At 39.2% G+C, this 26099-nt stretch overlaps 1 protein-coding gene across 2 annotated transcripts; it reads left to right on the top strand.

Annotated features, from left to right (window-relative positions):
* Positions 1–564: 564 nt before the first annotated feature.
* Positions 565–12107, top strand: LOC141753439 (b(0,+)-type amino acid transporter 1-like). Of its 2 annotated transcripts, none has more exons than XM_074612134.1 (13): positions 565–719; positions 2540–2665; positions 5194–5341; positions 6114–6356; positions 7229–7354; positions 7454–7553; positions 7843–7887; positions 8628–8751; positions 9487–9590; positions 9845–9941; positions 10175–10324; positions 11533–11707; positions 11909–12107. In XM_074612134.1, the coding sequence occupies exons 2-13, from the start codon at positions 2549–2551 to the stop codon at positions 11968–11970; spliced, it is 1491 nt and encodes a 496-aa protein (XP_074468235.1). In that variant the 5' UTR covers positions 565–719; positions 2540–2548; the 3' UTR covers positions 11971–12107. The 2 variants fall into 2 exon arrangements, with proteins under 2 accessions (XP_074468235.1, XP_074468227.1); XM_074612126.1 differs by having other exon boundaries at positions 589–719; positions 2543–2665.
* The last annotated feature ends 13992 nt before the right edge of the window (positions 12108–26099 follow it).

Genomic DNA, 26099 nt, shown 5'->3' with positions numbered 1-26099 from the left:
CCGACTATATGAACTAGTTTGTCTCATATTTATAGCTCAACCCCTTGTCATTTCAGAGGCTTTAACAGTCTGCAACAAAAAGCTGGAGCTTACACACACATGCAACGAAGCTGAGGCTTGACATTTCAATACAACTGATGCTGAAGTGGAGACTAATAAAATCTGATAATACACTGATAAAAAAAAAAAGGTCTGCTCAGGGAAATAAAACAGGAGAACATACTGTAAAGCATTAAATGCAAGTTGTCTGACAGAGAGAGACTTTTGAAGAGAGGCAGACTAGAAAGGGAATGTAACACACATACACAAATGTACACACACACACACACACACACACACACACACACATGCAGGGGTGTCATGTGTCCTTATCAAAGAAGCATTGTGGAGGCTAGGTACGCTCAGCGAGGAGGAAGTTTCTCAATGTTTTCTGTTGAAAATTGAAACTGTCCTGAAAGTGTCTGCAGAGCAACTCTGCTTCACCCACCTCCCTTTCATCCAGGGCTGTCCAGGATGTCCAATCAGATGTGAGAACCTCCCACTGGAGCGGTGTGCTCGGTCACAGGGAGCCCCAGGTTTTCATTTGTATCAAGACATTCCTGCTCTCCTCTGTTGAACTTGACCCAGTATCATTTGTGGGTTGTTCATATCTCTGTTACCTGCTGGGGCTTGAAACATTCAAGGTTCATGGAGCATTACTGAGGTGGTTTTCGTCATATGTGAGTGAAAGATTTGTTGAAATATGTATTTATTCATCTATTTATTGTCATGTATCAAGATCAACTTCTTTAACTCAGCTTTATCCATTACATTACATAGTTATCACAACATTTTGAAGTTAAACACTAACATATTGACTGAGTGTGGTCTATACTCTCTATCTAACTATGTATTTATCTATCCATCTATCTATCTATCTGTCTGTCTATAAAATTATATCACAATCAGAAACTGGTTTACACAGGGTACTTCTTTGAATATATGGTGGTCCTCTTACAGCAAAATTAAAATCCACCCTAAACCAAAATAAAGAATTTTAGCTGCTTTTCTGTAAACAAAAGTCTCTTTATAAAAGACTAAACCTGTCAACCCTTTTGTGAGCTGCTCCACTGACAGTTACAGTTTTTCTCCATCGCTTTGGCTCATTATCTTTTTTAAACAGTCTTAAATTTCTCTAAACTGTAAGTGCAATTATCACAACTGTTTGATGGGACAACACAACTCTATTTGCATGTTTGCAAAAGGTAGTAACTCACTCAAAACACTTCATCCATGCTTCAAAACCTAGTTATTGTGTCAGTAAACTGGCCAATGCCACCAAAATGAAAATTGTTTTGTCATCATGTGAGCCGTGCTGGTCAAAATGTTTACATGTTTTTTCACCAGTCAACCCTGTAAATTATTCTTATACTCTGTACAAATCTCTGTTTTGTTGATATTGACTACTTCCTGCATGCTACTATACAAGAATGTCAGTTTTATATAGCTGAAGGTTCACACTGAGCTTTTCAGATTCAACAGTAGGTCAAAGTTTACTGAGAAAAGTCAATACTGTAGTATGTTGAAACAGTAATAGGTGTGTTTATACAGTAAATATATGTGTAACAATGTGTTACATGTATTTTAAACTCACCCTTGATCCTTCATGTAAAGTCATATACAGTAAACAGAATATGACACAAAATGACGTCTATGCCTAAAAACAAAGCCTGCAACAATGAAAAAAATAGGTAAGAAACAACAAATTGTACCTCCTCACAGTACGTAACACCATGTCATTATGCGATATACATGTAGTCTGGCAGATTTTGACAATTGAATGGATCATTTTGCATGTGATGGCTCAAACGATGAAATAATGTTTAGAAGTTATGAAGAGTATTCAGACAATTTCTCTGAGAGTCAACTCCTCAGTTTTGATCAGAGAGACGTGTGCAAGTGGTTATTGTGCAAATTGTAGACAATTGTTCTTTCTCTTTGCACACATGTGCCAAAACACATGCAATTTGCTTGAATGAATGAGCAATTCTAATCTGTTGTGAACAACAAACAAATTGTTCAGAGATTTGAACCTATTGTTTTGAAAAAAATAATTCTCATTTGAGAATTGAGCCAAAGCAAATGAGAAAAACTATAATGCTGTAAGATATCACTTGGTATGTCTATACATTTGTGGCTCAGAACCACTGTGCCACAGTGAAATATTCATAAACCTAAAGAAACACTGTGCAAAGTCAAACTCAAAGTCAAAATCCGGATCAAAGCCTTTTACAGTAATACAATCAGTAAAATCACAGGATTAACAATGTAAATACAGTGGGTGTTGGATGGAAGTTGTTTTGCTTGTGTGAGCCTCATTGTTTAGCTAAATGAGAGGAAATTATACTGCAGGTACTAGCAGGTCACATTGTTTCCTTGTAAACCTTATCAAGATTAGATAACTTAACAATGCAACATAAACTAATGCAACTTGTGTCATTAAAAAGTCATGTAACTTGTGTAAAATGTGGTCATGCATTTGCGTTTTCTCATGCACTAGCAGACTGAAATGGATGAAGACAGATCCATGAAAAGGAAGGAGTCACAGAACGGCTCCACCGGCCACGGCTTGGAATGTCTGACCAAAGACAAGAAGCCTGTGAAGGCTACTGTGCTTCAAAAAGATGTGAGTGTGTGTATCTGTTTGCCTGTATGCGTGTGTGTTCCTGAGAACAAGTCTGATTAGGTGTTCACACAGTAGGATCCCACCATCCGTACCTTTTCGCAGTAATGGGGACTTGATCTGAGTACCAGGGAGTACCACAACAACCGTCTCTACATATTAACTCCACAGTGATCCACTCAGTGGGGTTGTCCAGACCCCCTAAGCTCCCTAAGCCCTAATGTGAATTTACAGGGACTGAAAGGATAAATTTCACTGAATAAATTAGAATTATTATGACAAATTAAAAACTAGCACTACCTAATTTCCCCTCACTCTACTAAAAGTGTATTTAAGGTGACATATCTGGTTAGTTGAGATGAAAAACAGGCCATCATGATGAAATCCACGAAGTGTCTATGTTGCTTGTGGATGAATTTGGATTCTTTCTAAGCATCCATTCCAGTTGCAAATAACCGCATCATAGTGGTCATTAATCATTTTTGCATGCTCAGATAAAACAAGACCAAAGTACAGCCATACGAGCAGCTCTGTAAAGCTGGACTTTTGCACAGTGGTGCTTTAAGCTAAATACTAAGGTTAGCATGCAAACATGCTTGGTAATGTTTACCATCTTAGTTTAGTGTTTTATTATGCTAACATTTGCTAATCAGTACTAAACACAAAATACTCCTGAGACTGGTGGGAATATAGTAGTTAGTGGGTCACTAAAGTCATTAGGATCAGTGGGCTACCTTTAGGTCTGAAAAGTGAAGCCAATACTGAAGCGTCTTGTACTTGCCTTCTTTCTAACAGCCAGCAGGGGGTGACTCCTCTGGTTGCAAAGACAAGTCTGATTGTAGAGAAGTCCCTACTTTACCCTACTTCTCACTTGATTTATTACCTCAGTAAACATTGTAAACATGAGTTTATGGTCTTGATGTATAATAAGCATGATGTTCACTTCGTAAATTATGGTCCCATTTAAAGTCAAATAGACCATAAAGACGGGTATGCTTTAGGGCGTGGCTAACTTGTAGTTGACAGGTTGCTACTACAGCGTTGTCCGGCCTGGGAGTTGTCCGTGTTTTCGTCTTAGAACTTTAACCCTTTTACAGTGTGTTTTCAGTTCATGAAAGTTAATTTTCACATTTTTGGTCGCCTAAATTGTCCTGTTCAGCGTTTGGCTGTACTTAGCTCCACCCTCTCGTGTCACTTCTGGTGGCAAAAAAACCAACATGGTGACAGCAAAAATGCCGAACTCGAGGCTTTAAAATGTCAGTCCACAAACCAATGGGTGACGTCACGGTGACTATGTCCACTTCTTGTATACAGTCTATGCTTAGGATACATCCTAAGGGGCACAATGAATGTGTTTACCTAATATCATGGGGATCCATTTAGTTGTTCTTGAGACTTTTTACTAAAAAACAACAGTGTCGGCCTCGTGGTGGCTCAAGAGGAAAAGTCAGGGGATCACCAAAGTCAAGAGGCGTCTTCCTCCTCTGGGGACCATGAATGTCTTTAAAAGAAAATCATGACAACCCATCCAATAGTTGTTGAAATATTTCAGTCTGGACCAAACACATGAACAAATCTAAAACAAAGGCCTTATTTCTGCAGTTTTTGCAACATTGTACATAAAACATCTATTTGGTACACAGCAAAAAACTCGCCTTTTAGCTTTGGTTGGCTTTCATCTAATTCAGTAGAGGGCTCACAATGGCCTTTACACAGCTGGCTTTGTGTGGGAGATGCAGGCTATCCAGTAGATTAGATTAGAGGGACCTTGAGGATGTGCCTGATATCAAACGTGTGAAACTGATTCTGTCTGGTGATTGGAGACACTGAGACTGACTCCATTAGATATCTCCTTATGATGTGTTACACACGACTGTCTGTCGAACATATACGCTGGAAAGACCAGATTTGTGTTGAAATAGACAATATACTCAAGTAAGGACAACTTGTAACGAGGAAAGTTTCCTTATAACAATTTCTGGTTGAATTTCCCTGCAGATATAGGGAATGTACGGAGCTACGGTAGACTATTATTATCTGTCACCGGTCTATTCATCTGTCATCTGTCAACCGTTCATCATCAGAAATGTATAAAGTACGTGTGAAAGACAACTCATATAAAGAGAGGCTGACACAGGCAAAGGGGCCATATATTATACAATTAAAGTTAGTTAATGATATCAATTCTTATGAATAAGGAGATCGATAGTCTGGCGACCTGTCCACGGTGTACCTCGTCTTCTGTGGTTAATACTGCATATTTAATCTACTGGTATCTTGCAAAATGAAACCTATGACATAAGCCTACCTTTGTGTCTGACTGTATACTACTACAATTCAGCTTTTGAATTTTATTCACTCTGCAGTGTTTTGTGTTATCTTTTGACACTTGACACTTAAACAGCCAGCGGATGGCACTCTTACCCTTTACCCTCCAAAAATGTCCGACTAGCTGTCGGTGACGTCACATTCCCATTTCCAAGTTCAACTGTATTGAACCTGTACCATTGTTTCTTCATGTGTGTGCTCAGATTGGTCTGATAAGTGGTATCTGTCTGATTGTGGGGACAATGATTGGCTCGGGCATCTTCATCTCTCCCAAATCTGTTCTGCTGTACTCTGGAGCTGTGGGACCGTGCCTCCTCATCTGGGCGGCCTGTGGCGTGTTAGCCACTCTCGGTGAGAACAACATCCAAACCAATACATCACTTTACAGTAATCAGCATGAGAGATGTCTGTCTCTGTGCTTTGATTTCTATATCTTAATATAGAGACTGGCTCAGAGATTCATAGTGCACTTAACCTAATACACATTGCTCTTGTCATATTTTTGGCATCTTCTTATGGGATTATTTACTTGATTTTAAAGCAAAAACATACATTACTATGTACGTAGTCATTGCTAACACACAAAAAAGATCTGTGTAATGAAACAATTATGAGCTGCAGTTCGTTTGGCTTTGAACCTTTATGACATATAAACTTTATTTCAGATTAGTTTTCAGGTCACTGTGATCTTGGCACGTTTACTTGACCATTCCAGGGAAAACACTGGATCGGATATGGTTTACGCAATAGACTCATTTGTATTTTGTTTTCTAAAGTCTATTATTATATTTCCCTTTAATCCCTTTATTTCCTTTTCAATAAAAAAAACTAACAATTAATGTGAAATGTGTTGTATAATATTTCACATAAACTATCACCTTTAGTCTTTTAGTCTACTCTCTATCATTGAGGTTGCGTTATTATCCTTGGGGATAAAGTTATTAACACAGATCTGGCTTTAAAGGGTGTATGCAGAGAGGTTGTTTGAACCTGTTTCTTTGTAGGAGCAACTTCTGATCTTTCCTTGATTTTTTCTACCAGATGCAATTATAAAAGTCCCCTATGAGTTTGTTTTACATCTCTCCTCTTCTCTCTGTGTGTATCTGTATGTGTGGCTACACAGGAGCACTGTGCTATGCTGAACTTGGCACCATGATCACCAAGTCAGGGGGAGAGTACTCATATTTAATGGAGGCGTTTGGTCCCCTCCCAGCCTACCTTTTCTCCTGGACCACCGTCATGGTGCTGAAGCCCTCGTCGTTCGCCATCATCACTCTGAGCTTTGCAGAATATGCCTCTGCTCCTTTCTACCCCGGCTGTACTCCTCCTCTTGTTGTTACCAAGTGTCTGGCAGCAGCAGCTATATGTAAGTTTTACTTTAATCCTTGTGACTTAAAGCTGCAGTGGGTAGAATTGGAGCAAATATAATTTAAAAAAGTTATTTTTATAAAACGGTCACTATATCCTGACAGTAGTGCATGAGACAGGTAATCTGAAAAAAATAATGTGCCTCTGTGTCCTCCGGTGCTCCTAATAGCATCTGCAAGATTTCACAGACCGGAGAAAAACAACCAATCAGAGCCGAGCTGGAGCCTGCCGTCTCTGAGCAGCTGTCAATCAGTCGCGACCTCTGATCAAACGGTCAAACTAGGCAGCAATGATCAAATATGAATCAATATTCTGTTACTGTAATGCCTATTTCTCGCCTCAAATGTTTTCAGAAACATATTGTAGTGTACTGTTTAGCTGTAAAATGAGAACGTTTGTGACCTGGCAACCATGTTGAGATAAGCTGAGGAAATACCGAGCACCAAAACACTGGCCAACTATTTTTTAATTAAAAATTTGCAGATGTGAATAAAAAATGACCTAAGTTTAAAGTTATAAGAAAGACAGCTTGCCTGGTGAATGATATACTGTATGTTCAGTACAGTTTGTAATTAGCTTGTCTGGGGACTCCAGGACATAAGAGGCAACATAGTTCACTGACAGCTTTGACTATATGCTATATCTAATTCTCTACATCATTACAACAGTTTAACAAGACAAAGGAAAACAATTGTGAACTATTATATATATTATATAACATTGTTCACATCTACGTCAAAAGGAAAGGGACATTTTTTAAGTAATAAAAGTATAGAAATAACTCTTCTTTGAGATATGCAATTAATTTCAAATGTCTAAGAAAGAACGTTGTTCTGCATTTATATTCTTAAATTTCTTGTGTCTTCTCAGTTTTGATCGTCTCCATCAATTGTTTGAGTGTCAAACTGGCGAACTACGTGCAGAACTTCTTCACTCTCGCCAAACTTTTCATCATTCTTATCATAGCGGTAGCTGGCATGGTTATGTTGGCACAAGGTGAGCCTGCTTGTACTACCAGTGTCTTGAATATACAACTCTTTACGTTTAATAATAACAATTAACATTACATACGTATTGTTGTGTATTTGTGTGCAGGAAACACTGAGAATTTGTCAAATGCGTTTGGTGGCACATCGTCGTCTGTTGGATCAATCGGACTTGCATTTTATAATGGGCTTTGGGCTTATGACGGATGGTAACGATTATACTTAACTTCACTTTGCCCTTTAACATGATGTATAGGATTGACCACACTCCTCTCTAAAGCTATGCATTGAAGTGTGCTTTCTCAACCGATACGATGAGCCTTTTCCTGTTATACTGACTTTACATAAGGAGCACTGTGACCCCTCTCAGCCTTTCTCTCTTTCTCTGCCCTTTCTCCAAATGTGTGGATTCAACCCTCGGAAAACCAAAGAAATTTGTATTTCTTATTTTATGGCATTATGCTACCTTTAAATGACACATATTCCTTGTTTTCTTAGGAATCAATTGAATTTCATTACAGAAGAGCTGAAAAACCCATTCAGGTAAGACAAATTAAGACTCATCTTTCATTTTGAAGAGGTCTTTATCAGGGCTGGCTTAAGGCAGAGACCATATAGGTGGTCGACCAGGGCGCCACTTTCCTGGGGCGTTGGTCCCCCTTTAAAATAAATAAATAAATAAATAAATAAATAAATAAATAAATAAATAAATAAATAAATAAATAGATAGATAAATAAATAAATAAATAAATAAATAAATAAATAAATAAATAAATAAATAAATAAATAAATAAATAAATAAATAAATAAATGCCAGTGAGTGCCCTTGCTCTTTTTTTGCATTGAGAAATGAACAAATAAAGAAAGAAAGAAAAAAATACACTTTTCACCCCTGTAACTCTCGTTACAGCAAAAATGATCAGGGACCAATTATTTATTTATGTTATTAATAAATACAGTTATTTATAGAATTAAAAATGTTAATTTCACTCCAAACCATTGTGATGTCTGATGTGTGTTGTGGTTTATGGGGCCAGGGTTAGGTTTCTAGGGGGTTGAACCCTAAACCTAGAGTGACGGGGCTCCAAATCCAAATTTCGCCCAGGGCTAGAGCCGGCCCTGGTCCTTTTACTTCTCATTGGTTTTAAGAGGTATCTATACAAGTTTTTTTTTAATTGTGTAATTACATTAATTATGTAATGGTCATTATAAACAGTCAGAGCAGCATGTCTGACAAGGTAGGCTGCACTTGAGTAAATCGATTTTCTGTCAATTCATCTCAGGAACTTGCCACTGGCCATCCTCATTGGGATCCCTTTGGTATCTGTGTGCTACGTGTTGGTCAACGTCTCCTACTTCACTGTTATGACCCCCACCGAAATGCTGGTGTCTCCAGCTGTTGCCGTGGTAAGAAGCATAGAAGGTTGCCATGGTTATAGGTAGAGACGTTGATAGCCAGGGAGTTTTGAAATTAGATTGCGTCCGTAAATCCATACTAACATGCCACTTAGTACGCTAAAACAGTATGTGAGATATTCTAGTACGTCCGAAGCCTTAGTATGGAACCAATAGCTAATTGCATACTATTTCCAGTGAAATATTACGCTACGGCGGCATAAATATCAATGCAATAGTGACTATTTTAAATTAATTCACACTATGATACTAACAAACCGTCAATTTGGTCACATGAGGTTGGCCCAGATCACCATGGTTACATGGTTACAACGATAGTACACATATTGGATATGTAGTGCACAGTGTAAGATTTTGGACAAAGCCTAAGTTTGTAATGTCTTGGTGGTGTTCGCGCTGTTAGCACCGTTAGCTGTGAGCACCGTTAGCTGTGAGCACCGTTAGCTGTGAGCACCGTTAGCTGTGAGCTGCTGGCTCAGCCGTCGCCATGTTGAGAGCTGTGCGGAGGCAACAGAAATGCTCCCAATGTTGCATTTAGCACCTTTAAATTAAAAGAAGATTTACAGTAGGCTAATGAGAACTGCCTACAGCAGCCAATCGTTTTTTCACAAATGTTTACAGTATGTGTATCATTTTTGGTTATTCCAAAAAGATTTTTCGATTAAACCTCTTACAGTTCAGTATTCCCTTGTCTTTTCTGAAGGTTTTGTTTGTGCCTCCTTATAGACTTTTGGAGACAGAGTCCTTCACCCTCTGTCCTGGATCGTTCCTCTCTTTGTTGTCTTCTCGACATTCGGCTCTGCCAATGGAAGCTGCTTCACCGCTGGCAGGTAAAATAAACAAATGTCAAATTATTTACGAAATACAGTAGGTGTAAAACAATGTGATGGGCATATTTGTAGGTGTGAGAAAGAAAGCACAAGTAAACAGACTTTGAATTAAGTGAAAGCAAGAATACTGATGTGGCGTTAAAGACTTTGACAGACAAGAGGAAAGAGATAGAAGTTAAAAAAAGAAAACTCAAGAAAGTGCAGTACGAATACTCAACAACCCAAAACATATTTCTATCTCTTTCTTCTCACAGGCTGGCCTATGTATCTGGCAGAGAAGGTCACATGGTTAAAATCTTATCCTATATTAGCCTGAGGCGCTACACTCCAGCCCCTGCTCTCATATTCAATGTGAGTCCTGCATATTTAATGATTCCCTTTCAGTTTAGTCTTACATGATCAACTGACTTTTTAATGATTAAATCACTGCATGGTCGTTCACTTTGTGTTAAGTATAGTTTGTGACAATTTAAAGCTTATAAATTTTACAATATATCATGCAAGTTCTGATAAATAATTGATTCACTGTGTTGTTTCCTCATAAGTAGACAAATATTTCTCGGTTTGGTTTCTGTCTGTTTTAGGGTGCGTTGGCTATTCTCTACATTATCCCAGCAGACATCAACACCCTCATTAACTACTTCAGCTTTGCTCAGTGGGCGTTTCATGGTCTGACAGCGCTGGCTGTAATAGTCATGCGTTTCACCCGAAAGAAGCTCCATCGACCAGTTAAGGTGAGGTTTCGCTGATCCAAGAGTTTTCAGTTGTCTTTTTTTGGAGGAAGCTCCTCTTTTATAGTGGTATGACTCAACAGGTTTATGGTTTCTGGTGCTTTGTGTTATCTTGAAACTGCAATCTGTATCTTTACGCACAATCAAATGAGTCTAGTGCCGCTTTTCTGTGATTGTTTCAAGTCATTGATGTTGGTATGCACAGTGATAGTGTTATGAACTGATTAGGTGGCGAGACAGTGAATATAATATTTGCTGAAGAGGTTAATCTAGACAACATCTGCATTTTTAACTGGACAGGTGTTACCCGATCAACATTTCTTAAAGGTACAGTGTGTAGGATTTGGCGGCATCTAATGGTGTGGTTGCAGATTGCAACCAACTGAATACCCCTCCGCTCACTCCTCCCTTTCCAAGACCGCAGTAACGTAACCCGCCAAGCGCAAAACCGTGGTAACACCATTCGCCTCGCTCAGAGGCCATCCATACCATAATAACACTACTTTAGGAGCAACGGAAGTCAGATGGCAGCTGGCGGTACCACGGTTTTGCACTCTGCGGCTCACGTAACCGCAGTTTCACAAATGTGTCGGAGAACTACGGTGGCCTTCAGGTAACACACAAACATGAAAGGCTCTCTCTAAAGCCAGTGGTTGGTTTGTCCGTACTGGACTGCTGTAGAAACATGGCGGTGCAACATGGCGGATTTCACGAGTAGGACCCGCTCCATGTAGATATGAAGGGCTCATTCTAAGCTAACGAAAACACAACACACAACACACAATGATTATACACTAATGAAAACATGGTTATGAATATTATATTCCATTTCTGCGAAATCCTACACACTGTTCCTTTAATAGAAACCCCAATATAGGCTTGAATTTTTAAAATGAAATCAAGCTTTTGCAAACACACTGTCTTTTTTTGTCTCACCTCTATGCACTAGATCAAATTTTAGTCTTATTTTTTGCTTATATTTTTGCTGGTTGAAAGTGAAATGCCACCAAGTTGATTTTTGACTCTCAATAGGCTAATGCATTATTTGTTTGCAGTTGTAGAAATAATGAAAGTGTCCGTTTGGAGCTATAATTTATATAAAATAATATTGTATACTATTTAAGGGAATTCAGGTGGGGTTGTGATCACGGGGCAGAAGCACAAGTAAACACTTAACAGTCGACGTTGTGTAATTGTGTGACTACTCGAAGGTGCCGATTGTCATACCAGGCCTGATTGTCCTGGTGTCCTGCTACTTAGTCCTGGCTCCCATCATTGACAAGCCAGAGCTGGAGTACCTCTACTGCACTATCTTCATCTTCGGTGGACTTCTCCTCTACTACCCTTTCGTCCACCTGAAGGTCAAATGGGCACGCAACATCATGAGTAAGTTTACTCTTCATTTTTACTGAAATTCAGGAGTTTCTATCAAAATTGAAGTTATTGAAATATGTCTGATAATTCTTGACCAACAGTATCCTATAGAATAAAATGGGTGCTCAAAACGTACAACTCAAATGAATTAAATACAGTTTCATGTTGTGCTGACGACGACATGGAGACCTCATGACCTCCGTTCCCCTGTAGGGCCCATCACCATCCACCTCCAGCTGCTGATGGAAGTAGTTCCTCCTGAGAAAATCGAATGAGGAGGGACAGAACTGACAACCAGGATAACTTCTGCTGCTTGTCGTGAAAAACATGTCGAGGCTGGTTTTGGAGAGAGCGGGATACAACTTTGGTGCCCAAAGTGGATCAGAGCCAAAATAATCAGAGCTCACCTCTGAAATAAATCACTGACAAAAACTTTTATTAAAGAACTTAACCACACCTTTAGCAATCATTAAGCAACCGTGTTAAACATTTTCATAATGTGTGCAATATAAAACGTTTCCTGGGCCAAAGATCACCTATGTTTCATGTGTAGCTGCTGAAGGAGTTACTGTAGATATGCATGAATCTGCCCTTGACCAAAGGGAAGGGGTAAACGTTTTAAAAGGAGACAACATGAAGGGTCAGCAGATCATGCAACAAGATGTGGAAACATTTATTTATTTACGTTGCTCCTGTGGTTGTAAACTCAAGCTGTCAGAGCTTCTTCAATGATGTTTGTGCATTATTTAAAAATACTCTCACTCTTATCTTTCACACTGGAATGTGCTGGAACAGTACTGCATTGTGTAAGCTGCTGGTTATTAAACGTATCAATCTTGTAGATCATAAAGTGGACATGGGTAAATAAACAACTTGTGATTCCAGTAAATATCCCTACTGTGTCACCCTGACCTGGCTGCTGCTTTAGCTCTGTATCCTTTGTGAAACTGTGTGTATTCTGTCTATTGTATATAGGGTATAAACTCACAAACAATACAGCCAAGTGTGCTGTGATTATGAGATATTATGAGATATATCTGCTATTGACTAGACACCACAAGCTGTTTCCCTAAAATGTGTTGGAGTTGACTCTATTTCTGGTAGTCTTAAACATTATGAACTTCACCAAGTTGACACAAAATGCAAATATCTCACACTACTCTTGTGGTAAATATGAATTTGGTGGTCTATTTATATAAATGCATAAATGTGTGGGCTATGTATGAGTTTTATTTATTTATTTTTGGATTTATTTAACCAGAAAAAGCCTCATTGAGATTCAAAATCTCATTTTTACGAGTCTCCTGGTCAGGACAGCAGCAGCACATAAACAACAAACAACAAATAACAGTTACAAAATTTTCAATTTCAGGTCACAGCATAAAAAATAAGATTCTGGTCATCATATTCTAGGGGCAAATAGATCAGAAAAAGCGTTCACAGCCTGATACAGTGTTCCTCAGCTCTTTCAAACTATGTTTAAAAACACTTAAAGAGTCCAGCTCCCCTAGACCCAAACCAGTCTGCAGTAAATTCCAAGCTGCTGGAGCAGCGTACCTAAACACCCTTTTTCCCATTTCAAGGCAGACGTTGGGGACATATAGCAAAAGTAAGTGTTGTGAATATGTCACAGAGCGGAGATGATAGCTTCCAGCATTTTTCAGATGGATACATTTACAAAGATATGAAGGAAGCAAGTTAAGAATTGCTTCATAAATAAGGACATGCCCGTGATTAGTTCTATGGGCGGACAATCCAGGCCAACCAACCCTAGCATACAGGGTGAGTGAGGGCCTTAAGGTTTGTAATGAACCTCAGTGCTCCATGATACACAGTATCTAAGGAGTGAAGGCACTGAGAAGATGCATGCATATATAAAAAAAAAAATCACCACAGTCAACCATAGACATAAAAGTAGCAGCAGCAAGTCTTCGTTTTGCATCAAAAGAAAAACAAGACTTATTTCTGAAATAAAAACCCAGCTGCAGCTTGATGCCAGGGAATTTCAGACCTTTGCTTATGGAAAAGACTGGCTGGTTATGTTTGTGGCCACAATTATGAGTTAAGAGCAATAAAATGAGTGATTTGACTGCATCAAGGTCCCAATTGTCCACCAGATGTCAGTACAGCACTGTCAAACAGAACTGCAAAATGATGATGTATCATTATCATATTTCTATAGTAGTATTATTACTATATTATGTCTTCATGTATGTATATTTAATATCTAATATTACTTTAATGTTATTGTGATTAATGGCAGTGGTGGAAGAAGTATTCAGATATTTAACTTGAGTAAAAGTAACAATAGTGTTAGCATGAAAATATACTCAAAGTACCAAAAGTAAAAGTACTCATTATGCAGAATGACCCATTTCAGAATAACATGTATTAAATTACTGGATTATAATTATTGATGCATTGAGCATCACTTTAATGTTGCAGCTTGTAGCTTTTCTTACCTAATATACTGCTGGGTGGCTTAACCTGTAATAATACATCATACTTTATATAAGTTGATATATTTTGTATTAATAATTCAAACCTGCAAAGTAACTAGTAACTAGAGTTATCAAATAAATGTAGTGGAGTATAAAGTACAATATTTGCCTTCAAAATGTCGTTGCACAAAACGGAAATACTCAAGTAAAGTACAAGTACCTCAAAATTGTACTTAAGTGCAGTACTTGAGTAAATGTACTTCATTACATTCCACCACTGATTTATGGTAGTAGTGGTTGCTGTAAAAGTAGTGAAAGGGTGAAGATGTGGAGCAGTATTCTTAATGATTGTTGTCATTATTGTCATAATATGAAGTCAACACCTTACCTTGGACGGCAGAATGAGTAAATCTAAGTAAAGGTAATATGTCTCTGGCCAAGTATATTGTATGTTAACACTATGTAGTTTCAGAATGAACACAGGCATGTGTAGAAACTGCATTTGGTCTTGGTTGCCCTCTAGGGGCACACAGTCTCTCCACAAATAGAGTCAAACTATATCCCCCAGTGCGATGGTGTAAAAGTGAAGGTTTTCTATTGCAGGAGCCACTAAATCTGCATTGGCTGGTCTGAATGAGAGGAAGCTGCTCAGCAACTTCTGCCAAATTAGGTTGGAACTGTTTAGAGAAGCAGCATGTTGGTTATGTGGCCTGTTGCATTTGGCTCCGTTTAAATGTTCATGGTGCTTCTGATAAAAAATGCTGTTATCCTGCAGAATAACCAAGTCAACGGGTCCCACATGAAAGCTGAGTACATGTTGACAAGATGCAGGACTGATCTTGGCAGCGGACAGCTCAAAGATGGAGTTGTGATTCAGTGCACATACAGTGGCTGTAACATAAATGCCCTGGCTTACTTCATTATATCGCCTCCTATATTTTGGGGCTTTTTGAAATGTTGGACTGAACAGCCAGACGAGCAGTTACGTTGTGTTTCATCACTCTTTAATGGGCATTGGGTCCCAGGATGAAAGAAACAACATTGTTCATTTGGGTCCTCGGAAGAAAAAAGTAAACCTCTGAATTTACAAAAAAAAAACTTTATGATGCAAGACAACTCTCCACTCAGTGTCAGTGGAGTTCAGGGAGCTCAGGGATTTGATGGCATTAAATCTGCAGTAGGCAGAATGTTTTTGGCATTATTGGGCAAAAAATCAATAAAGATCTTTCAGCATATTGTAATTCAAGTGCTCTGAGAGAAAACTAGACTTCTGCACCTCCTCATGGCTCTGTTTTCAGGCTTTAAAAAATATAGCGACGAGAGACTTTGGCCAATCACAGGTCATTTCAGAGAGAGAGCGTTCCTATTGGCTGTTAATTCAACGGAGGCAGCTGTCAATCACTCGTGAACTCCGACGAAACGGTCAAACTAGGCAGCGCTGATCAAATATGAATCAATATTCTGTTACTGTAATGCCTATTTCTCACCTCAAATGTTTTCAGAAACATCTTGTAGTGTACTGTTTTAGCTGTAAAATTAGAAAGTTTGCTCCGGCTGGTGGGCGATGCTTGGTATTTCCTCGAATTATCTCAACATGGCTGCCGGGTCACAAACTTTCTAATTTTACAGCTAAACATTACACTACAAGATGTTTCTGAAAACACCTTCGGCAAGAAATAGACATTACAGTAACAGAATATTGATTCATATTTGATCAGCACTGCCTAGTTTGACCGTTTGATCAGAGTTTGTGAGTGATTGACAGCTGCTCAGAGACGGCAGGCTCCAGCTCGGCTCTGATTGGTTGTTTTCCTCCGGTCTGTGAAATCTTGCAGATGCCATTAGGAGCACCAAAGGACACAGAGACATATGATTTTTTTCAGATTACCTGTCTCATGCACTACTGTCAGGATATAGTGAGCATTTTATAAAAATAACTTTTTTTATTCATATTTGCTCCAATCTCGCCTACTGCTGCTTTAAAGAATGAGACTTTTTCTGTGGTTTGTGATTATTCATGTTCAGAGATCACAGGGAAGTGTGATTTGTGGCTCTGTTGGATATGTGTGTGTGAATGTTCATGAATGACTCAGCGTGCTTGACAACATGAGGCATCATTCATCCCGCTGCTGATGGTGAGGGGGCCGGGCAGATGAAGCAGTTTACTGCTCAGCTCAATGTCATGAATACAAGCCTGCTAAATAGATCAGATGCATACAGATTGTGTTTTACTGGTTTGACATTGTCCCCCATCAGAAAAGAAACACATAACTCTTTCTTGACATTTTGTTACATTGGATCAGTGGTGGAAGAAATACTCAGATCTTTTGCTTCAGCAAAAATACTAAAACAACAATGTAAAAAATACTCCATTACAAGTAAAGTCATGCATTCAAAATCCTACTTAAGTGTTATCAGCAAAATATGGCCCATTTAAAGTATCAAAAGAAAAGAAGAAGAAGAAATAAAGTTCTACTTCATAAAGTGTATTAATTTTTTTTTTTTTTACCTTTCTCTGATCTTTGCTTTGTTTTTGTGAAATATTGGATCATTTTACATCTTTGGGCCTCTAACAGTTGTTTAAACTAGTGGTTTAGTCTTTAACAATGGGTTGTATATTATAATCCTATCATATGAATTGTTTAAAGGACCAGTGTGTAACATTTAAGGGGATCTACTGGCAGAAATGGAATATAATATTAATAAGTATGTTTTCTTCAGTGTTTAATCACCTGAAAATAAGAATCATTGTGTTTTGTTACCTTAGAACGAACCGTTTATATCTACATAGGGAGCGGGTCCTCTTCACGGAGTCCGCCATGTTGCTCCGCCATCTTTAGTACAGTAGCCCAGAACGGACAAACCAAACACTGGCTCTAGATAAGGCCCTTCGTGTTTTCAAGTTTTTGCGTCGGCCACCGTAGTTTTCAGTTGGTTGCAATCTGAAACCTCACCGGTAGATATCACATGGTTCCTTTAATGTAAAATCTCAATATGTCACAATATTTCCCATTGAAATGTAGTGGAGTAGAAGTATTAAGTAACGTAAAACGAGGTACAAGCACGTCAAAAGTGTACTTAAAGTTAGTCTTGAAGATCTCCGTTTTGTTCTCTTTGGCGGCACCTATGGCGATAAAAGGTAATTGCGGGTGGATCTCACTTCCCAGAGATCCAAACAGTGTCGCCTTTCCAGGGAATTTCTCCACTGACACCGAGTTTGTAACACTGCAAATGCAAGGGGCTTTCATCAGTGGGCCATAGGCTCAATCATCATTGTATTACATCATTTGGCAATAAATAGGTTGGTGACTCAACACACATTTATTTAAATGAAAATCTTCAAGATTATTACTTTAAATACAGTTCATGTGTAAGCCTACCACTGCTTTGAATTCATATTCAAAAGTTCAGTTTAATACTCACCTGCATATTTTGGGTGAGTGAATTGAACCCAAATCTTTCTGGCAGGAAAAGGAGATAATCAAAAATGCCACATGTGCTGTATCTGATGCTAACCTGTATTACAACCCATCGTGAACATACAACATTTTTACATGCTCGCATATAAGTTTTCCAGGCTGTATAACTTTCCTAAAAGGAGACAAACTGGTCATGTAAGCTGACTGTGATATAATCAGGTTCAGTTGCTTCCTGGCTGTTCTGTTTATTACCAGCTATGGCTTGTCCTAATCAAACTTTGCATTAGTGCAGTGGTAGATTGATTAAACATTAATATGCTAAATATTCTGATGAAAGTGAATGTGCACTCTAACATATGCACACACACTTTCTGTACATATGCATGCAGCCTTGTCTGCATGGATACACACACACACACACACACACACACACACACACACACACACACACACACACACACACACACACACACACACACACACACACACACACACACACACACACACACGTACAGTACACTCAAATATCATCTCATTAATGGAACGACAGCTCTGATGAGAACTCATCTGCATATTATTATCATCACATTACGGCGCTTTTCCAATCAGTTACTGAATTAGCATTCGGATAAGAAGCTCGCAATCATTCAGCGACCTTTCCCAAAAAACTGCATTGTAATGTGTCAGTAATGAACATATGCTACAAATCAAGTCTGCGCTTCTTCTGATTGTTTTTTGGATTATCAGAAATTATACTTCAAGACCTCAGACAGTGAAAAGTATTCAATTTGCAAAAGTTTGGGTTTGCAATTTCCTGTAGCTCAAGGTTTATCTGACATCCTCCTGATTCGGATATTTGACTTATTCACCGTTTGCTCCGCTGAGGATTTTGTGATATTAAATTAGACTTAATGGTTAGAAGTGGCTGTAATTTCAGAGTTTAACTGTAAATGCACTCAGCTCACTGATTTTAGCACCTGAGGGCAGAGGAAATTAAGTCTCACAGTGAGAAATAACAGTTTCGCAGAGCAACACAGTTGGGGAAAATGAACCAAGTATCACTTAAACACCCAGCAGAGGAGTTTATTTTGTCAACATGACCTGTTTTCCTCCATTGGAGGGCACACTTGAACAAGCAGTGGCGGTGAAGTGAGCTGGAGCCATTTCATGTACACTGTGATCCTTTTACAGTAGAGGATCCACATCCATTTTTTCCCAGACACATTCCCCAGATTTGTGGCTCACCCCCACCTGGCACGGCTCCCAGAAATGTCCTGGCATTGCCTTTAGTGTTAAGAACATTATGAAAAAATGCTCTTCATTTGAATTATTATGTTTCAAATGACTGTTCTCTCACAAATGTCTCATTAATAACTTTGACAGCCTTTCTCTTGCCACTGTGAATGCCTGTTTGTCTTTCTTTCTTTTTCCAGCCAGAAGTTGAGCCTGCTGCTGATAAGTTTGCTGAATAAAGTCATTTGTGGCATTTATGGGATGATGTTGATTGCTAAAATGTAATAGAACAGTAGCACAAGTAGAAAAGAGTCTTGAAATCAACTCAGTAATGTCAGTTACACAGAAATATATATCTTAAGTTTGTTAATATTAGGTAACATTAGCCATCAAAGCTACTGGTCCTACCAGAACAAGACAGGCCGTAGCAGTGTGCAAGCTGTTCTCATACACCGTTCGTAGCTATACCTACAAAAAGTAATGCACTAATTTGTATATATCCAATGAATCAGTTCGTATGTAATCCACATAATTGTGAACCAGGTATAAAGAGCGTCAAATGCGTCAAATAAACAAGTTTATTTTGAAAAGACTGGGGCGCAAATTGACACGTGCGTCACGTGTTGCTGGACATTCATAGAAAAATGCATGAAAAATGAGGAATAACTTTGCATAAGATATCATACAAACCATTGTATGATAATATGTTGTGCTGTAGTAGTGTTAAATTGAGCAAGGGTGTGTTTCATTGCTTATGAATTGTGTTGCGAAACTCACATAGTCTTGCTTTAATTCTCAAGCATTGTGTGGGAGAAGCTTCCAAAAAGACCACATATTCATGTTATTTATTCATTATTCATTCATTTATCATTTTGGCACTTGAGTTGCCTTTTGTCTCTCTGTCACACACACAAAACACAGTTGCTCATCAATCTTAAAAATGTGGATTGGTTTGTTTGCCTCATATGTTTCAACCGTTTCCAGGTGTGGATGAGCTGAGCCCAAGGCGGTGGACACTGCTGCTGATAAATTGTTAATGACACGAGTTGACCTCTGTTTTCTCACAAACTCTGCCAGTTTACGGGGGTTTTACAATAAAAATGACTTCTGCAATGACTCCTACATCAAGGACAATTAATTACAACAGAAACCTGAATTTCAGGGTGACTTTTTTTTGTCTATGCTGCCATCCCTTGTCTTTCTCTTTAAGTACGCATTCTGTCTCTCTTACTATCCATTTATTTCACTGTCTTCCTCTCTCCCTCACACCCTGTGCACTCTCTCACATACTCTTCCTCTCTCTCCCTTTCTCCTGCCAGGATTTTCTGTGTATTCCCTTTGATCATCCTCCTCCTCTTCCTCTCCTCGTCCTGTTAAGGCTCTTCGCTAACTTTAATTGAGCAACTTAGAGATCAGTGGATGCCATCGTGAACAGTCACTCACAGGTGAAACCTCAGATCATCATACTCAGATCATATATATACATATATATTTATGTGTGTGTGTGTGTGTGTGTGTGTGTGTGTGTGTGTGTGTGTGTGTGTGTGCGTGTGTGTGTATACATAATGTAGAGGTATTTGCATGTTTGTGTTTCCCAAATTTGTATGCACATATATGCACGCCTGTTCGTGAAAATGTCAGGGATCGGGAGTGGAATTTAAATAAATATATATATATACTGTATATAAAAAAGTGGTGCTTGCTAATTGTGTTGCTGTGCATGCTCCGCTCTTGCACCCGCTGTAGTTTCTGGCTGTTTAGCGAGTCTTTGATCAGCAGATAGTGAGATGGTGGGGAGGCTGGTTATGCTGGCTCCCCCGCCTGATGCATGGGTGGCTTCACTGCACATTCTGCACACAGTGGGAGGCTGGACGGCTGGTGTGTGTGTGTGTGCATAAGTGTGTGTAAAAGAGTGAAAGAGAGACAGAAAAAGAGAGAGGAAGAGGCATAGAAGAAGAGGAGAGGCAGAGGAATAGGTAGAACATAGTTTGTGGTGAAATTATCTCTCCTTTTCCCCTCATTTTGTCTTGAATGAAGGAGTGCAAACAGGTTTTGCTGGCTGCCTGGCAGGGTCCTCTCTGATGTGCATCATCCCTGCGTGTACTTCTAAACATCACCTACAGCCAATGCTGCTTCACAGCCGAGTTATGATCTCTCAGCTCCTTGTCAAAGATGTTTTTCTTCGTCTGTCTATGAGCATTTGTGCAGCTGGAAAAATCATATTGATAAAAAAACCACAATCAACACACAGCAAGTGCATTACATTACGCTGTTTTCCAAAAATGCAGCCACTAGCAGGATTGTTATGTCATTTTGTTATTATTAAATATCCCTAAAATCCTGGCCATCAGTAAATATCACTGTTGGATATACTGAAGAACCAATATCCAAAGTCCAAATAGCTCGCTTATTCAAATCAATAATACTGTTTTCACAGCTATCTGACTAAACTAGGTAATCCTGTTTTCTGATATACCCCCTCAGAGCAAATCTACAAGCTGTGACATGTTGCTTGTCCTCCAGTCAATAGCAGTCAGCCTGCCTATCTGGGCATGGCATTAAAAGATAAGAAAAGACTCTCATTTATGGACAAATGTGTTCACATGGATTTCCCATACAATCCATCTACGGCTTGTCGTAGAGAGCTTGCCTCTCATATTAGCGGCCATGAATCAACTCTCTTTATCGACACGTGGAGTAATGCAAAGTGTAGCTGGGTAATCAGCATGCACGGTGCAGCCTGTGATTTGTTACTCTACCTATAAATAAAGATATTATATTGGTGGTATACTGGGGCTGGATGGAGAAGAAACACCTTGGATAGAGATTAGACCATATGTACTGCAAAACTACGCCACCTTTTCACCTGTAACATCAACAGGATTATGTAATGTTTCACACATTATCAAAAACTTCTTGCTTCTTTGATGTGAGCCATGGGAAAATGAATTTGGGAGCTGCCCCTTGTGGCAGAGACTCTCTTTAAAGAACAGGCCTTCGAGGAGCAGTTGCTGTATCGAGGACATTTTTCAATGCAATTCCTACAGAGCTGTGGTGCTGTCCCTCAGCGTGAGGAGCAAAGCCTGCAAAATATCCCTATAACCGTATCCCTCAGTGAATAAGAGAGGGGTCAAGAGACTGCCAGTGTAAGCTGTCATGCTGGATCTGAAATGAAATGCTCTCCACATACATATCAAAGATTTGACGAGGGATACAACGCTCAACATGTGATTACACTCTTCCTGGTATCTTCAGTGAGCTGAATTTACTAACCCGTGTTTGATCCAGTGTCTAATTAATTCCTTAAGTTCTTGTGTTTATAGCGAGAGAGGGGAGAGAGGCTATACGGTATGTAAGGAGAGGGGCTCTGTCTTTGAAGTGGTGTTCTGCAAATCTCTAGAGGATAACCAAGCCCGAGGCTGGACTCAGGCTGTGGGGAGAGAAGCAACAACCACTCTTCCACTGTGGGGCCAAAATTGGGGCTCGCTATGGCCATGTTTTCCACACTGAATTACCATCTGTTTATCTGAAACAATACATCCCATCAGAAATACAAAGTCTTAAAAGGTCAACAGAGAAAAGTTTGCTTTGATTGAGACCGAGAGGCAAAACAACAGCTAAGCCTCTGCTAGCATTGTTTGGCCCTGAACTGGAATATGGGCTCTTAGCAACACTGAAAAACGAGATTCTGCAATCCTCTGCGGTATTCACCCCTCCCTGCGCCTAACTAGCTAATGAACTATCAGCTATCTATCTTCATTCCACCCAGGGCCCACTTGTCCTTCCCTGCAGACAGAAGCTACTTCTTGGCAGGTCTTGCTGAGGGGAATCCAAACCTCCTGGCTCCGAAGTAAAGTGTTGCGTTCTTCTGAAAGTCATTTTGAGGTGAAAAACAGAATTCATTGATGCTATTTCTGTGGTCGCAGACAGCACCATCAATATTTGTGAACATGAAACAACCCCATTCCCAAGCTAGAAACCAGACAGCTGTAATCATCTGTGATGTCAACAAAAAATACTAAACCTTAGGTTTCTCCAGTCAGAACAAGTCGGAGACGTTTTGTGGAGTAAATGATTTCTCGAGATTAATCTCACACATGAACCTATTGATTGGTAATGAATTAAGCTGTACAAACTCTCTTTTGGTTGACTTGTCCCCAATTCAAGGCCAACAAGACATACTGTTAATGTCACATATATATACTACTCTTTGCAGAACTGACGTTTCTTAATTACAGTGTGTCAAAGGAAACACATTTGGTAGCAATCCATACTGTAAAGATACACAAGACAAAGCAGTGCCTATATATCTTATAGGTGGGTTCAGGGCCGGCTTATTTAGGCAGTCGCCTAGGGCGCCACCTTCTGGGGGGCGCTATAGTCGCCCTCTAAAAAAAAAAAAAAGCTGGTGCGCGTCCTTCCTCATTTTCTGCATTGAGGTAACTAATGAACACATGAATAAAGAAAGAAAGAATTTCACTTTTCACCCCTGTAACTCTCGTTGTAGTGAAACTGACTAAATAAAAATCTTATTTTTTGTCTTAAAACCATTGTGATGTCTGATGTGTGTTGCGGTTTATGAGGCTTGGGTTCTGGGGGGTTGAACCCTAGTGGTGTGGTTGCAGATTGCAACCGAGTACCCCTCCGCTCACTCCTACCTTTCCAAGACTGCGGTAACGTGAGACGCTGAGTGCAAAACTGTGGTAATTCCGTTAACCTCGCTCAGAGGCCATCCTTACCATAATAACACTACTACAGGAGCAACGGTCAGACGGCGGCTGGCGGTACCACGGTTTTACACTCTGCGGCTCACGTTATCGCAGTTTCACAAGCGTTTCAGAGAACTATGGTGGCCTTCAGGTAACATAAAAACGCTAAAGGCTCTCTGTAGAGCCAGTGTTTGGTTTGTCCGTTCTGGGCTATTGTAGAAACATGGCGGAGCAACATGGCGGACTCCGTGAAGAAGACCCGCTCCCTATATGAAGGGCTCATTCTAAAATAACGAAAACACAATAATTCTTAGTTTCAGGCGGTTATACACTAAAGAAAACATATTTTATGAATATTATATTCCATTTCTGCGAAATCCTACACACTGTTCCTGTAATAGAAACCCAAACATAGGCTTAATTTTTGAAAATTAAACCAAGTTTTTGCAAACACACTGTCTTTCTTTGTCTCACCTCTATGCAGTAGATCATATTTTAGTCTTATTTTTTTGCTTATTTGTTTTTAGATCCCCCGAAATATTACACACTTTAAGTATATTAGTACTAAGCCATGTCAGCGAGGCAAGAATCAAACAGAGGATCGGCGCATTGTATTAAAACCTCCCAGCGATTTTAATTGGGGAACGTTTCCATCTAACAGAGATCTTCGTCAGGCATTGTCTAATCACCATCACAAAGCACAACAAGCAACATATAGACACAAACACATTCATCACTCAGGTGATTGTGAGCTGCGTGATTGAGAGTCAATCTACTCTCAAGTTGGCCCAATCAGAGCAGAGCTGAACGACGCTGTGTGATGCTCCCACATGGGGGACAGAAAAAGGAACTGGAAACATCAAGATTGATATTAAACAAGCATAATATATAACATAAAAAATTGTCATATTTATATTACAAATCACAAAAATTATCCCAAAAATTATCGTAAAAACAACTATATAGAAAAATACAGAATACAAACAGTAGAAAAATATGTTAGAATAATAGATCACGCGCCCAAAAAGAGTTCTTCAGTAAAATACAGGCCGGTTCAGTCTAGCAGTTGGCCAGAATTTGTATTGATTCCTACAACACAATCAAAAAAGGAATAAAATGAAAAGGGAGGCTGCATCAACAGAAATAAACCTTTTGGAGAGACAATTTGTAAAAGTAGGGTAAAGCCTGTCAATCATACTTAGAAAATGTTTTTTGTTTTATATAACCACTTAAAAAAAAGATTCAAGATCAAAATCTAAATTTAAGCCCTTAGGTGCAGGACGGTATTAAGGGTAAATATATAGAATGCTTTTCAAAATGCTGTTGATGTCCCCTCCCCTTCTGGGGGTTTCCATGTGTTCAATCCCAGTGTATCTTAGTGTGGATGGGTCATAAGTCAGTTGAAATGCACAGCCACAGGATTCATTTGATCATTAGTATGTATATGTTACTTCTATGTTTTGAAATATGGGTCTTGAGACAGCATGTACAATGCCAGGGCCCTGGAACTAGCATAATGAACCTAAACTGAAGTTATTAGTTACACCTCTACCTGATGAGTCAGAATGAAAGAGGCCTAATCGATGTTGCATGTTGATGTTTTATCATGTGATATTGTGCATGCAGGCTGTTAGTACAATACAGCTAAGGCTGAGAGGAATTTGATCATTAGTTTATCATGTCATGAACTGTGTTGGACAAGTGGACAAATGGTGGTGCTCAATTAAATTTCAGGGGTCACCACTACTAATTGGGATTCATCCTCGTGGGACCACAACATTGGATGAATAGCCAAATTTCAAGGCCATTCATCCAATAGATGTTAAGTTAATTTACTCTGCAGTGTAATTAAGTGTTGGACAAACAGACTGAAGGACATCCTGAACGACCTTGCCGTCCTAAAGCCAACAAGCATAAAAACTGTTTAAGCAGCCTTTTAAGGTTCGTGTAATGGTAATTTTAGGTGAAAGGAGCATTTAATAAACCACTTTCAGAAGTAGTCCCTCTTGAAGGCATGCTGTTTTGTGTTGGTGTGAGGGCTGCATTCCATTTAGGTATGTTTTTCCTATGAAAAGTCACAATGTGCAATACGTCATACCTTTTCATGGCAGACATTTTGACTTCTCATAGTAGGAAAAGCACCAATTACAATAATGATGGCTCTGTTGTTTTCACATATTGTGCATTCTGGCAGTGTAAGTAAAAATAACACTGTGACAGTCAGCCAGCATGCACAATAGAGTACTTCAGGAAATGAGTCCTAAAATCCACAAATGAGTTAGCATTTTAGCACTTCCGGTTCCCTTAAAATTATAATGTTTTGTATAAGCAAGGGATAATGTACATTGAGCCCATCATTGCTGTGAAAGAATCCCCGACAGAGCGATGCTGCACCCCGACGCGCACTCATCGCCCTGAAGGGGATTCTTTCACAACAATGACCCGCTAGCTAAGAAAAGGATAATTTACAACCTATTGCACACCTGTTGCTAGGTAAATTTCATTAGCCTACATACAAAAAAAAGTCCATGCAGTTAGATTGTATATTTTGCATATTCAAGTTTCCAGTATCACAGTTCCATAGTGCAAAACATGTTAGTAA

This window comes from Sebastes fasciatus, chromosome 2, assembly GCF_043250625.1.
Source record: "Sebastes fasciatus isolate fSebFas1 chromosome 2, fSebFas1.pri, whole genome shotgun sequence".
NCBI lineage: Eukaryota > Metazoa > Chordata > Actinopteri > Perciformes > Sebastidae > Sebastes > Sebastes fasciatus.
Note: the sequence above shows the minus strand (reverse complement) of the source record. Positions and strands in the feature narration are given on the sequence as shown.

Excerpts from the sequence above, each read along its gene's own strand:
- LOC141753439 (XM_074612134.1), top strand. The coding sequence starts at position 2,549 with ATGGATGAAGACAGATCCATGAAAAGGAAGGAGTCACAGAACGGCTCC. Across the intron at positions 5,342-6,113 it reads TGGCGTGTTAGCCACTCTCG|GAGCACTGTGCTATGCTGAA; the intron begins GTGAGAACAACA and ends GTGGCTACACAG. Across the intron at positions 7,554-7,842 it reads CTTTGGGCTTATGACGGATG|GAATCAATTGAATTTCATTA; the intron begins GTAACGATTATA and ends TTGTTTTCTTAG.